Source organism: Pelophylax lessonae (assembly GCF_965119305.1).
Source record: "Pelophylax lessonae genome assembly, chromosome: 1".
Lineage (NCBI taxonomy): Eukaryota > Metazoa > Chordata > Amphibia > Anura > Ranidae > Pelophylax > Pelophylax lessonae.
The window spans coordinates 342,099,380-342,114,948 of record NC_138768.1 but is presented as its reverse complement, the minus strand read 5'-3'; the positions used below and the strand labels follow the sequence as shown (position 1 = coordinate 342,114,948).

The window sequence follows — 15,569 nt, the reverse complement described above, 5'->3', positions numbered from 1 at the left end:
CCATGCCTGAGAATCCAGTTAAGAGCCCCTCCTGCTGTACATTGTTGATCAAAAGTGAAAATTTTACCATTGCCTCACATATACTTAGCGACATATGCCTCTTAACATTTTACTTAGATTTCCACTGCAGATTAAAATTATTATTATAATTTTTTTTTTTTTAAATACAAAAAAAGTGATCTGCTAAAGGCCCCTTTCACACATACGGACCATTTAATCAGTTCATTCACATTTTTTTTTTTTTCAGCAGTTTTTTTTTTTTACAGTCAACGTCTGTTTCTCGTCCGTTTTCTCGTTTTTGATCCTTTTTTTTTTTTTTTTTTTCTAGGATTAAAAATAGGGCTTTCAACTGTTCAAAAAACGGATATTGACGGAAGCAGATGAAAACCGATGTAAATGAATGATTATCCATTTACATCCGTTTTTCCATAGGAATGCATTTGTCAGTTTTTCATCCTTCAAGGGATGGATGAAAAATGGAGGAACCTGTATGTGTGAAAGGGGCCTTAAGCATGCTGTGCTTTCAGCATGCACATTTCAAAACAGTTCAGTAATGACAGCTGCTTTTTAATGCCCTGGCATGGTGATGCATTTAATAAACTAAAGAATCTTTTGCTTGGTGTAACTTCCTAGGAACTGCTGCACTCGAATATCTGAATACAAATTCTATAACTGTCAGTAGTGCACTGCCCCTTTAAACACTTGACTCCTGGAAGATTTCCCCCACTTCATGACCAGGCCATTTTTAGCTTTCGTTCATTGACCGACACCGCCGCTCCTAATATTCATAACCATTGGGTTATACTGCCCCCTACAGGAGTAGGAGACTAGGCAGAAAGAATTCTGGCTACACCCATTGGCAGTCCCAGGAGATATACTCCCTCTCTCTGCTATAGTCACTCAGTTTTTTTTTTTTTTGCCTAGTCAGGAGTAAGGACCTATTTTCTTTCTGGGATCTTTGGTCCTGGCAACATTTTTTAGATAGAACATTTTTTTCTCCTGGATTTTTTTTCCTGTGAGATCTACAATCAACTGTTGCACTGGGCAACGGGCTGGATAATCTAGATTCAGTGGTCACCCTAGTCTGGCCAGTGAGTGCGCGCGCAGACCTCAGCTACTTGCTAGGTCGGCCACGGCATAGTCCTACTGGACGGGGGCTGGCCTGCGAGTTAAACACCTTGCGAGGTCGCACCATTCCTCCTGGCCTACAGCCCCCCATTTTGATAGAGAGGGGTTCTATCTGGAGCTGTGCCCGCCTTGTTCCTGGTATGGTGAGCAGATGACCCCTTTCTCCCCCTGGAGGGTTTTGAGGTGGATGTGGGCTCCTTGGGATGGTCGGACCCCCGGGTTCCCCTCAGGCACCCCCCCTTGCCAAGTGCCTCATCCTGCCCCCCCCTCCACGCTGGGGCTATTTGGGTGGTCTAGCCATTTTCCTGGGATCGGGGCAGGGCACTAACTGGTGGGTGCGCCGCCGATAACCTGACGGTCAATTGTGCGGAGAGAAGGTTGTACCTCGTGGAGTCTCCTGTCAGGGCCCCCCTTCCTGCCTGGATCTGTCCTTGAGGCCGGGTCTCCCTCCTGGGTCTTTATAAGCCTTGTGGTGCCACCATTTTGTTGTAGCCTGTGTGTTTCTATACACGGCGGCCATGTTTTGTAGTCTGGGTGCCATTTTCTTGTGGTTTGCCATTGGAAATAACAGCAGCCATGACAGTGGAGCCCTGTGGGTGGTGATTTCAGTGGCGAGAGTCCCTCCTCATCCCCTGGTGCTGACTCCTAGATCATTTCACTTCCTGATCACTGCACGTGTAGTACAGATTCTCCTGGTGGCTGCAGCCACCAGTTTCTGTGGAGGGTGAGTCTAAAGTGTATACTTTTTGTGAGGTCCCCCTGGTGACTCGTGGAGTCTTTGGAGCACATTTCCCCACCTGATCCCTTCTCTAAGGCTGTGGGCCCCCTGGGTCCCAACCATCCATCAATGCACTGACTGCGGTCCTGGAGTTCTTGTGTCCCAGGTAGAGGTGGCTTGCGGGCAACGGGCTAGCAAAAAGCGCCCCCCCCCCCGATTCTGATTCGGCCTTCGCGGACGTGGGTCACCCTGCAACCACGCACCCAGGGACCTCTGATAATGGAGATAATTCCTCCACGTCTGCGACTGTGCACGAAAAGGCATGGTGGACGAACTGATTGTATCTGTGCGTGAGTCCCCCAACCCCCCCCCCCCCCCGCTTTTGCTGAGCTGACGCACCAGGAGCTGCAGTTTATCTGTGATGCCTCTTTGGATGCGGCTCCCCTGATGGCTTGCCTCTTTTTTGGGAGTGGTCCTTCGGCGTGTTTTTTGGCTCAAGCTGGTCTGCAGATCAGACTTTAAAAAGGGCCTTGACTGATCTTCCTTTTCAAGGAGATTGCCTGTTTTCGAGCTACCCTGGATTACATCATTAAAGGTCTCACAAGGGGGGAAGAGTACTTTTCTTAAGCAGGCAAGGAACCTCTTCATAGACGTGGGCCTACCTTCTTGGCTCATAAGAAGTTTTTTTGTCCCTCAGGGTCGACTGACAAGGGCTCGAAGCCTTTCAGGGCCTCTTCTGGAGGATCAAAAGGAACCTGGTCTGGCAAGCCAAGATGGGTCTTCTCTAGACCCGGGGACAAGGGGGACAAGGCTCCTTCTGCATGAAGGTGCGCCCCACCCATATCGGGGGAGGGGGGACGTCCTCACTGCTTTCCGTACCCGTGGACTTCCCGGGTGAAAGACAAGTGGGTCCACAAAGTCATTTGGTCCGGCTATAAGATAGTTTCGCTCTTGTCCACCGGCAAGGTTTTTTTCCTTCAAACTTACGCCTGTCCCTTTTACCGCCTAGGGTCTGTTTGGAGCGGTACAAAACCTGTTCCTTCATGGGAGTCCCGGTTCCGACCTCCTGAATGTTTTCAGGATTTTTACTCTAACCTGTTCATAGTTCCCAGGAAGGAAGGCAAAGTGCGTCTAATCCTGGACCTCAAGGCGCTAAACTGCTTTGTGCGGGTACAGAAGTTTAGAATGGAGTCCATTTGAACGGTGGTGGCATCCCTGCACCAGGGGGATTTCCTCACCTCTATTGATATCAAGGATGCCTACCTTTTACATTCCAATATGTGGCAGTCACCAGCGTTTTCTCTGCTTTGCTGTGGGAGAGGAGCATTACCCCTTGGTTTCGCATCTGCTCCTCGAGTCTTCACAAAAGTGTTAGCCCCGGTGCTAGCTTTGCTATGCAACAGGGCATCGCGGGACTGGGCTACTTAGACGATCTCCTTCTGTAAGCAGAGTCTCCCTCTGCTCTGGTGGAGTACCTGGAGATCACAATACGAACTCTGCAGGAGTTCGACTGGATTCAGAATTTTCAGAAGTCTGCTCTGGTTCCGTCCAGAAAGCTGGACTATCTGGGCCTGACTCTGGACTCGGCCTTAGCCAGAGTGCTTCTTCCTCTGGACTCGGCCTTAGCCAAAGTGCTTCTTTCTCTGGGCTCGGCCTTAGCCAGAGTGCTCCTTCCTCTGGGCTCGGCCTTAGCCAGAGTGCTCCTTCCTCTGGACAAACTCCAGAAATTGCAGGCTGCAATTCGCCTCCTGCTGTCCAACAAATGGTCATCTCTCCAGACTTGCATGCGGGTGCTGGGCCTGATGGTGTCTACCTTCGAGGCAGTTCCATCTGCACAGGTCCATACGAGGGAAATTCTGACCAAATGGGACAAGACTCTGCAGTCTACTGGACAATCCGATCTGGCTGATTCGGGGCACGAAAGGAGTCCCTGATATGGTGGCTTCGTTCTCCGGCGCTTCGTCCGGGAAATTCCCTCCTCCCCTTGTATTGGACAGTTGTCACCACAGATGCCAGCCTGTCTGGCTGGGGAGGCGTCCTCGGCAAGCATTCTGCTCAGGGGATCTAGATGCTGGAAGAGTCCAGACTCCCGATCAATGTCTTGGAACTCAGAGTGATTAGACTCTGTCTGGGTTATTGGACGGATCGTGTTCAGGGTTGTCCAGTGCACATTCAATCGGACCGTGCCATGGCCGTGGCTTATGTCAATCACCAAGGGGGCACAAGAAGTTTCCTTGCGGCTCTGGAGGTAGCAGGCATTCAAAGATGGGCAGAAAAGTTCGTTCCAGCCCTCTCCACCGTACCCATTCCGGGGTGGAAAATTGGAAGGCGGATTATCTCAATGGGCAGACGTTTGACGACGGGGAGTGGTCCCTTCAGCCAGAGGTGTTTCATCATCTGTGTCTCCGGTGGGGCATCCCCGAGGTGGATTTGTTGGAGTCTCAGCGTAACAGAAGGTGCAGAGGTTTGTGGCTCAGTCAAAGGAACCTCTGGCGGAAGCCAAAGATGCAGTGGGGGCCCTGTGGGGTCAGTATCTGATTTATGCTTTCTCTCCTCTCCAGCTTCTGCCAGGACTTGTACGCAGGATCGAGGCAGAAGGGATTCCGGTCATCTTAGTGGCTCCGGACTGGCCTAGCTGGGCTTGGTACGCTGATCTGGTGCGGCTGGTTGCTGACGTTCCTTGGCAGCTTCCTCTCAGGGAGGATCTATTGTCCCAAGGACCATTCTTCCATCCAGCTTTTTTCAGTCTCTGGCTTTGACGGCTTGGCTGTTGAACGCCAGGGGCTGAAAGATGGGGGTTTATCTACACTGTTGAAAGCTAGGAAATCTACCTCTAGGAAGCTCTACCATCGCACATGGAAGACTTGCATTGCGTGGTGTGTGTCTCTTGGGGTTCTTCCTTGCTCCTTCTCAGTGACTTGGATCTTGACTTTCCTTCAGTGTGGGGTAGAACAGAAATTGGCATTGAGTACCATAAATGGCCCGGTGCTGGCTTTGGTGGTCTTCTTCCAACGACCTTTGTCCACACGCTCCCTGGTGCGTCTTTCTTTATGGTGTCTGACATTTGGTTCCTCCAGTGCGGGCTATGTTACCGCCCTGGGATCTTAATTTGGTGCTTTCAGCTCTACAGAAGCCTCCGTTTGAAAATATTCAGGAGATTCCCCTGCTTATGCTGTCCCAGAAGGTGGCATTTTTTGTGGCTTTTCCCTCTGCGTGCAGGGTGTCTGAACTGGTGGTGTTATCCTGTTGTTCACCTTAGCTGGTGATTCACAGGGATAAGGTGGTTCTTTCCCCTGTCCGTCGTTCCTTCCAAAGGTTGTCTCTGATTTTCATTTCAATAAAGACATTGCATTACCTTCCCTGTGTCACAGGCCTAAACGTCTGAAGGAAATTGCCTTGCATGCCTTGGATGTGACCTGGGCAATTTGGGGTGTACCTGGCACCTACGGAAGTCCAGACTTTCTGTGATCACGGATGAACCTTGAAAGGGGTTGTCCGCTTCCTCTGCGACCATTTCCTCTGCGACCATTTTCAGATAGAAGAGACAGGTGGGGACGGGGACTCAGGTCTATTCCATTAGGGGTCAGGTTCCTCCTTTCCCTGTTAAGGCACACTCTACTAGGGCGCTTAGTGCCTCCTGGGCTTTCCGTTTTCAGACATCAGTGACGCAGGTTTGCAAGGCGTCCACCTGGTCGTCGGTGCACACTTTTACAAAGTTTTATAAAGTGGATGTGTTGGCATCTGCGGATGCTTCTTTTGGCTGCAAGGTTTTGAAGGCTGCTGTTTAAGAGGTCCTGATCCTCTTTGAAGGTGTGTTGTTTTTTTTCAGGTGGGCTCCTGTTGCCTGGTTGGCTACTGTTTAGCCTTGGGAATTGTTTTTTTTTTTTGTTCCCCCGCCTCATGTTTAGCACTGCTTTGGGATGTCCCAATGGTTATGAATATCAGGAGCTGTGTCCGTCAATGAGCGGAAGAGAAAATGGGATTTTTGACTTACCGTAAAATCCATTTCTCTGATGTTCATTGACTAACACAGCATCCACCCCTCTGGAGTTATAATTCTCCTGACCCTGCTTGTAACAAAACTGAGTGGCTGTATCAGAGAGAGTGAGAATACCCCCTGGGACTGCCCATGAGTGTAGCCAGAATTATTTTCTGCCTAGTGCCCTACTCCTGTGGGGGCAGTATAACCCATTGGTTATGAATATCAGGAGCTGTGTCCGTCAATAAACATCAGAGAAATGGATTTTACGGTAAAGCAAAAATCTAACTTTTGCGATATAGCACCTCGTTACTTTAACTGGCAATTGCACAGTCGTACAACACTGTAGACAAAATATATGTAATTTTTTTCTCCACAAATAGAGCTTTCTTTTAGTGGTATTTGATCACCTCTCTGGTTTTTAGTTTTTGTGCTATAAACAAAAAAAAGGGTGTCAATTTTGATTAAAAAAACAACTATTTTTTACTACCTGCAATAAAATATATCCAATAAAAAAAATGTATGTTTCTTCATAAATTTAGGCCAATATATATTCTTCTATATGTTTTTGGTAAAAAAAAAAAAAAAAAAAATCCCAAAAAGCGTATATTGATTGGTTTATGCAAATGTAGAGCATCTACAAACTATGGGATATATTTTATAGAATTTGTTTTTCTCTATCGTCCATTGACATACGCAGCCTCATCTTCATGAGCTATGTGGGTTATGCTGCCACCTGCAGGAGTAGTCTAGGCAGTACGTTAGTACAAAGATTTTACATATACATGCCCACGGGGCTGTCCCTCCATAAATAACATAGTTACATAGTAGTTGAGGTTGAATAAAGACAATAGTCCATCCAGTTCAACCTGTGTAGGTGTGTGTGTGGCCGTAATCATCTCACATACCCCTGAATGTTCTGATCCTTGAGATGTACGTCTAAGAGTCTTTTGAAAGCCACCATACTTCCCACAGAAACCACCTGTTGTGGTAGAGAATTCCACAATCTTGTAGCTCTAACAGTAAAGAACCCCCCACGTTGCCTGAGGTTAAAACGCTTCTCATCTAATAGCAGTGTATGCCCTCGAGTCCTCATGCACTCTCTGACTGAATAGCTTTTTTTCTATGTCGAGATTACCATTGAGATATTTATAAATTGCTATCATGTCCCCTCTCAGGCGTCTCTTCTCCAGGGAGAATAAATCAAGCGATTTCAGACGCTCTTCATAATTAAGGTCCTCCAATCACCTAATTAGTTTAGTTGCCCTTCTCTGGAACCCTCACAGACACAGCCCAGCACATCAGTTTTTGTTTCTGCCTAGAGGAGGAGTAGGACCTAGGTTTCCTGCTAGGACTCCGGTCTCAGTTTTTTGTATTCCTTTCAGAATATTTTCTTTACTCACTTGCTAACTAGTGTTTCGGGAAGAATTTCCTGGTGATCTACAAGCAACCATGCTGGCTGGGGATTCGCACTGGATATTCTAGATCCTTATGGTCCCGCTTAGCCTTGGCCTACGAGCGCGAGCAGGTTATAGTCCCGCACTAGGCCTAGCCACGACGGTGCCCTTTTCCCGGGTGGGGACGAGCCTGCAAGTGGATGCCTCGCCGGGACGCGATGACCTGGAACACCCTGAGCCGCAGCATACCCTATGGCTGGCATCAGTCTATTATATGGGGAGTAAATGTGCCCCCCTTGCCCCTGCTGGCCTTGGGGTGGGGATGCGGGCCCTCTCCTGGGGATAATGGGATTTGTACCTCCTGAACGATCCCCCTGGCCTGCTCGGTCTGTGTGTCCTACCCCCCCCCCCACCTCCCTGTCACTGCGGTGGGAGATGTGTATGGGGCGCCTGGACCCCCTGGGGGGGGGGGGGTTGCATGGTACCTTGGGCTTGCTGGTTTCTGTTGTCGATCCTTGGGCCTTCATAGGGTCTGTCAATGGCATGGCTCGCCGTGGGTGCTGCCATCTTAAGTGTGGGCAATGTAGTTTTTTCCCCATAGACTTGTATGGGGCAGCCATTTTCCCTGAGCTTCCTATTGAAACTGTATGGGCAACCATGTTTGTGTAGCCTTTGTGCTGCACTGAGCAGCGTGACCTTTCACTCAGGCGAGATCATTTCCTGTGCTCTGTTTCCTGCCAAGGTCATTTTCTGTCTCTTCCGCATGCTGCTGGTATGATCAGGAGGACGCTTTATCTTCGGTGGTACAGTACTCGGGTCCCTGCGGACATATCCCTGCATGCTCTGCTGCTTAGTTGAAAGGGGATCTCTGCGATCGGTGGTGGGAACCGCGATTGGCGCTTCTTAAAGCGACAGTACTCCATTTTTTGCAACTTGCAATATGGAGTCCCAAACTGTGAATTCACCCTCAGACCCATTCTGTGCGACTCCTGGACAGTCCAGATCCCAGTCGCTAGCCGCGATTTCTGCAGCTCTGCAAAGCCTGGCGACAACAGTTGATTTAGGCATGAAAAAGGTTGATAGCCGAAAACGGCCTCTGCCTTCTCCGTCTGAGATGTGCTCTGATCAGAGGATAATGTGGTTGCCCCGGATGCTCCCCTTCCTGAGGGGTCGCTTTCCTCGCAGTCAGATGGTGAAGAGGACCTGTATTCTTCAGCCACAGCGCGGGAGCGCGCTTTAGTGGAAGCCCTGATTATTTCAGTACGGGACACTTAAAAATTGGCTGATGAGCCCACGCCGGCAGGGACGCGGGTGGCTTTTGGCTCCTAGAAGTCTCGAAAAGCTGGCAAGGTTTTCCCTTGTCCCGACACTTTTCTCGATATTGTGAATGACCAATGGCGGCGCGTTAAGCACGTGTTAGTTGTGCCAAAACTCTTTAAACGCCGGTATCCTTTTGCTGAAAAGGTCTCCAGCCGTTGGACGGTGCCACCTAAAGTGGACCATCCTGTCTCCAGGTTAAACAAATCCCCTTGTGCCTGTGGAAGATTCCCCGGTCTTTACAGGCCGGTTGACAGGCGGGTGGAATCCCTTTCCCCGCCATCTTCACGTGTTGGCGGGTTCTATTTTGAAACCGGTGTTTGTATCTGTTTTAGTCTCACAGACGGTGATGGAGTTGATTAGGGGTTTGCTGGAGTCTTTGGACCCCGAGACTCCTCCAGAACAGCTGGAACCTTGGACCAGGTGATCCAGGCTCTGGTGGTTCCCGTGTGATGCGTTGATGGACGCGGCTCCCCTGGTGTCCAGGGTTTCGGGGTGGGCAGTGCCTTGAGAAGCATGGTTTGGCTGAAGAGCTGGTCGGCTGACCAAGCATCTAAGAAGGCCCTAGCTGACCTCCCCTTTCTTGGAGAGTGTTTGTTTGGTTACTCATTGGATGAGTTGATCAAGGGCTTGACTGGCAGGAATAGTACTCTTCTTCCTCAATCCTCCAAGGGTAAGACTCCCCGTACTAAGTGGGGTCCTTTTTTTTTTTTCTGCTCACAAGCGTTTTTTTCGTGCCTCTGCAGCGCTAGATAAAGGTAGGCCGTTCAGAGCTTCTGGAGGTGTTAAAAACCATTGGGGCAAAACCATTGGGGCAAGCCCAAGGCCAGTCAGTCAGTTACTGCTGACAAGTCCTCTTCATTGGGATGCCCTCACCCGGCTCAGGGATGGGGGGGGGACGCCTGCGCTTCTTTCCAGAACCCTGGCCTTCATTCAGGAAAATTGGGTTTGCGAACTGATTTGTTCCGATCAAGATCAAATTCTGGTCCAGGTCAGGGGACAGGTTTTTTCAGTTAAATGTTCACTTGTCTCCAGAGCATTTGAAGGCTCTGCGGGAGGCTGTGCAAGATCTCCTATCTTAAGCCTGTTCACGGTGCCCAGAAAAGAGGACAAGGTGTGCCCAATTCTGGACTTCAAGGCTCTGAACAGCTTTGTGCGGGTGCAGAAGTTTCGAATTGAGTCCATTCGGCCAGTGGTGGCATCATTGAATCAGAGGGATTTTCTGGGCTCCATCGAACTCAAAGATGCGTATCTCCACTTCCCCATTTTCGAGGGACACCAGCGATTCCTCCACTTTGCGGTGGCAGAGGAGCCCTTTCAATTTGTGGCGATACCCTTTGGTCTCGCCTCGGCTCCCAGAGTATTTACCAAGGTCCTGGCCCCAGTGCTGGCCTTGTTACGTCAACGAGGTATCTCAATTGTGGGATATCTGGACGATCTCCTGTTGTGAGTAGACTCCCACTCAGATCTGCTAGGCAATGTCTCTATCACGATTCAGACCCTTCAGGAATTCGGGGGGACAGTCAATTTCAAGAAATCTGCTCTGACCCCTTCAGTACGGGTCACTTATCTGGGACTGACTCTGGCGAGGGTCTTTTTCCCCCTGGACAAACTTCAGAAGCTGCAAAAAGCAGTCAGGTTGCTGATGTAGACCGATCAGTCCTCCTTGCGAGCTTCCATTTGGGCCCTGGGTCTTATGGTGCCGACCTTTGAAGCTGTCCCTTTTGTTCAGTCTCACTTGAGACCCTTGCAAAAGGGGATTCTGGCGAAATGGAACAGAAATCCTTGGTCGTTGGACCAGAAGATTCGCCTGAGCCATCTGACAAAGGCGGCTCTTACTTGCCGGGGTTTTGGACGGTGGTCACCACGGACTCCAGCCTGTCAGGCTGGGGTGGAGTACTGGGGAAACTCTGTGCATAGGGAAATTGGGCAACGGAAGAGTCTTCCTTGCCCAACAATATTCTGGAGCTGAGAGCAATCAAGCTCTGCCTGCTTCACTGGATGAGTCGGCTACGCGGCTCTCCGGTTCTGATTCAGTCGGACAATGCCATGGCCATGACTTACATCAATCATCAAGGGGTCACCAAGAGTGCTCTGGCAGCAAAGGAGATGGCCGAGATTCTGATTTGGGCGGAGGCCACTGTTCCAGCTCTTTCTGCTGTCCTCATTCCGGGTGTGATTTGGCAGGCGGATTACCTGAGTCCGTTAGGTGTTGGATCAAGGGGAATGGTCCCTTCATCTTGAGGTGTTTCATTTCCTGTGTTTCCAGTGGTGGACCCCAGACATGGATCTGTTTGCATCCCGTCTCAACAGAAAAGTTCAGCAGATTGTGGCCAGGTCTCGGAATCCTCTGGCCAATGCCACAGACGCTCTGGTGGCTTCTTGGAGCCAGTATCGGCTGATTTATGCCTTTCCTCTGTTCGTACTCCTGCCTCAGTTTCTTCGCCGGGTGGCAGTGGAAGGCATTCCGGACGTACTGGTGGCACCAGACTGGCCTCGGCGGTCTTGGTACACAGAGCTGATAAAAATGGTCATGGATTCTCCATGGCGTCTTCCTCTGTGGGAAGATCTACTATCTCAAGGACCAATCTGCCATCCTGCTTTACGGTCTCTGGCTTTTACAGCTTGGCTATTGAAAGCAATGTGTTAAAGGATAGAGGTCTCTCTGACTCTGTGAATCCGAACTCTTTTGAAGGCCAGGTACCTGGAAATCATACATTTCATGGTGTGAATCACTACAACTGCACCCTCGCTTGTTTTCTGTAGCTAGGGTTTTGACCTTTTTACAAAAAGGGTTTGTGCAACATTTGGCTTTGGGTACTTTTAAGGGTCGGGTGTCGGCCTTGGCTATTTACTTCCAACGTCCGTTCGGCTACTAATGGCTTAATTTGCACTTTCATCCAGGGGTGCGTCATCTGGCTCCTCCGAGGAGATCCCCCGTTAAGATCATGGGAACTCAATCTGGTTTTGTCTGTTCTTCAAAAGCCTCCCTTTGATAATATTAGGGAGATATCTCTGCTTTCCTTGTCAGAGAAGGCTGCCTTCCTAGTTGCTATCACTTCTGCTCGCAGAGTTTGAGTTGGCGGCGCTATCCTGTCGTTCGCCTTATTTGGTGGTCCTCAAGGATAAAGTGGTCCTCAGGCCAAAACCGTCTTTTCTCCCTAAGGTGGTGTTGGATTTTCATCTTAATGAAGACATTGTGTTGCCTTCCTTATGTCTTAAGCCTAAACATCCCAAAGAGATTGCCTTGCATTTTTTGGAAGTGGTTTGGGCGATAAGGGTTTATCTGACGGTTACCGAGACCTTTAGAAATCGGACTCTTTGTCCTTACGGACGGTCCTCGCAAAGGTTTGGCTGCGTCCGCTGCGACCATTTCGAGATGGATCAAGCAGACGGTTGTTCAGGCTTATTCACTCAAGGGTCAGGTTCCTCCTTTCCCTGTGAAGGCGCATTCTACTAGAGCGCTGAGTGCTTTTTGGGCTTTTCGTCATCCGGCTTCTGTTCTACAAGTTTGTAGGGCAGCGACTTGGACGTCTGTATACACCTTTTACCAGATTTTACAAGGTGGATTTGTTGGCTTCTTCGGATTTCTCTTTTGGCCGCTCTTTCATAAGATAATGTTTTTTCTTATTCTCTTAGGGGTCTTTGACCTGGGTGAGCTCATTTTGTTTGGTTGAGCTTCATGTTACCCAGTTGTCTAGGTTTAGCCTTTTGGAATTTACGTTACTTTCTGGTTGCGTTTTTCCCACCCCCTCATGCCTATACTGCTTTGAGACGTCCCACACAGCTCATGAAGATAAGGCTGCGTCTGTCAATGGACGATAGAGAAAATACGATTTTTGTAAGATCTTAAAGTAAAATCTTTTTCTCTGATGTCCATTGAGAAGAAGCACCCGCCCCTCTGATGGGGATGATTTTTTTTGTCTTCACTGCTTGTAACTAAACTGATGTGCTGGGCTGTGTCTGTGAGGGTTATGTCTGGAGCGACAGCCCTGTGGGCATGTATACATTTTACTAATGTACTGCCTAGACTACTCCTGCAGGTTGCAGCCTAACCCACACAGCTCATGAAGATGAGGCTGCGTCTGTCAATGGACATCATAGAAAAAAGTTTTAAGGTTAAGATCTTACAAAAACCTTTTTTTATTTATTTTTTATACTAGTAATGGTGGCGATCGGCGACTTATAGCGGCCGACTGACACTTTGCGGAAACCAGTGACACGAATACAGTGATCAGTGCTAAAAATATGCACAGTCACTGTACTGATGACACTGGTTGGTTTTACTAACTATTGCCGGATGCCAAAGGACATCGAGGCCCCAGGACCTGTAGATTGGCTTCTGCTGTGAGTTATCCCAGCAGTAGTGGCCCCTGCACGCCCCCTACAGGCGGAAATACAAAACTACATGTAGTATATATGTGATCCTGTGCAGAGCTGCTGCCCTGTAGTAGTAAAAGTGCTATATTGCAGTCAGCAAGTAGTTAAGAACTATAAATGAAAATTTCATACAGTAAATAATTTATTTATATATATATATATATATATATATATATATATATATATATATATATATATATATATATATATATATATATATATATATATATATATATATATATATATATAATATAGTGCCAATAAGCATCAAGTGCTCATAATTCTCAAAATTCATAATAAACTAATAAAGTACATACGTTCAAAATCATAACTGTACATAATCATTATTATTATCTTCATAGTTGGTATTATATTGGTATTATAAATCATGATGATTATGTACACCTATAATTTTTGCACTTATGCACTTTATTTGTGATTTATTATGAATTTTGAAAATTCTGAACACCTTACTCTGGTTATTGGCACCTATGATTATTTATTGTATCAAATTTTTATTTATAGTTTTTGAAGAAACACACCTAATTTTTATATTGACAGGGATGCATTTGCAGGCATATGAAAGTGGAGCATGAAAAAACACCTGTATTTTTGGCACCCAGGAGCCCAAGCTGCTGTGTAATTGTACCCACATGAATAAATTACAAAATAAGTTTTACGTATGTATGTACATGTAAATGCCAGTGCTTGTGTTTACATAGATATTGGTGTATTTTGTTATGCTTAGTAAATATGCCTTCAGACTGGTGTTTATGAGATTCAATTTTTTTTTTTTTTTTATATTTTTATACTGTATGTGTGTCTAATTTTTTTTTCTTTTTTTTTTTTTTTTTTCTATCTACACACGCTTAGGTGTTAAAGATACAAGAAAAGCTAGATAACACAGTTGAGAAATTGGAAGAAAGCAAGCAGCTGCTGAAAACTAATGAGAATGGCAAGTGTTGCAAAACTATTTGTTATGGCATTATTTACTTTTAAATGAGGCATGGTGTCTCTTGATACTCTTGACGATATTGACTTGTTTCCTGTAAAACATATTTTTATTTTATTTTGTTAGACAGATATCCAGTGTCCCTTGCTTTTTTCCCCAGCATTGTCTACATAAAAGCAGTTTGACAGAAATGTAAATGGTCTATACCAGGGGTATTGAATTAAAATGCATGGAGGTCCGATTAGTAAAATTTTCTTACAGCAAAGGTCCAAATCGCATTTTTGTGAGATGACTCAGATTCTTTAGATGACAGCCCATTCATTTGAATGGGCCGCTGTGCCTGAGTTTTCTGCTGGTAAAGGGTCCTTGCACCTCTTTTAAAAAATGCAGCTGCATGGAAACCACACGGTGCGTTTCTACCATGCAATTTCCATGTGTGGGAAACCACACCATGTGTATCACCCCCACAGCACTGCCCCCCTTCACATCCCCCTCCCCTTCCCCCTTCACATATCGCCTCCATAGCATTTCCTCTTTCACAGCCACAACACTTTTTTTCCTCTTAACATGCCCCCCCCCCCACAACACTACCCCCCCTGTACATGAACCCCAACACACACAGCACTGCCCCCCCCTTGTACATGAACCCCCAAACCACACAGCACTGCCCACCCCTGTACATGAACCCCCAAACCACACAGCACTGCCCACCCCTGCACCCCTGTACACAAACCCCCCAACACACACAGCACTGCCCCCCCTGTACATGAACCCCAACACACACAGCACTGCCCCCCCCGTACACGAATCCCCAACAAACACATCACTGCGCCCCCCCCCCCCCGTACATGAACCCCCAACACATACAGCACTGCCCCTCCTCCCGTACATGAACCCCAAAACCACACAGCACTGCCCACCCCTGTACATGAACCCCCAAACCACACAGCACTGCTCCCCTGTACATGAACCCCAACACGCACAGCACTGCCCCCCCCGTACATGAACCCCAACACACACAGCACTGCCCCCTTGTACATAAACCCCAACACACACAGCACTGCCCCCCCTTGTACATGAACCCCAACACACACAGCACTGCCCCCCCTTGTACATGAACCCCAACACACACAGCACTCCCCCCTGTACATGAAACCCCAACACACAGTACTGCCCCCCTGTACATGAAATCCCAACACACACAGCACTGTTCTCCTTTACAAGGCTCCCCAACAAACACAGCACTGCTCCTGTTTACATGACCCCCTTGTATATGACCTCCTAATACACAAAGCACACCCCCCATCCTTCACAAGTTCACAGCCATGTCCTTTACTTCCTTCACTCTCCTACCTTACAGAGAGCAGGAGGTGGGACAATCCTGAACTAAAGGCAGAGGGAGGTACAGCAGCACTGGATAAAGGACGAGAGCTGCAGAGTTAACTTTTCATTTTAGCAAGCTGGTGTTTGGTTGCTAGGACCACAATACGAAAGATACAGGATACGAAAGACCGCGCATGATCTGAAGTTGCTGACGACTCGGAAGTCTAGGAACAAATGTCCCAAAAAAAATCGGACGAGAAATTTAGTGAACATTATGCACTGTCAACTAAAAAGGGTTATGATCGCTGAGCATGAGAGAGAAAAATCGGAGGATATTTCGTCCGATTTTCGTCAAGTGTGTACGATCCTTTAGGG

At 47.9% G+C, this 15,569-nt stretch overlaps 1 protein-coding gene across 1 annotated transcript in view; it reads left to right on the top strand.

The window, feature by feature from the left end:
* LOC309556156 (spindle assembly abnormal protein 6 homolog) overlaps positions 1 to 15,569 on the top strand; it is a gene marked incomplete at its 3' end in the record, with an annotated part of 221,299 nt that overhangs the window by 128,171 nt on the left and 77,559 nt on the right. The window contains exon 12 of the mRNA XM_082258516.1: positions 13,793 to 13,874. Within this exon, the coding sequence (XP_082114642.1) occupies positions 13,793 to 13,874 (82 nt within the window). The remainder of the gene's footprint in view (positions 1 to 13,792; positions 13,875 to 15,569) is intronic.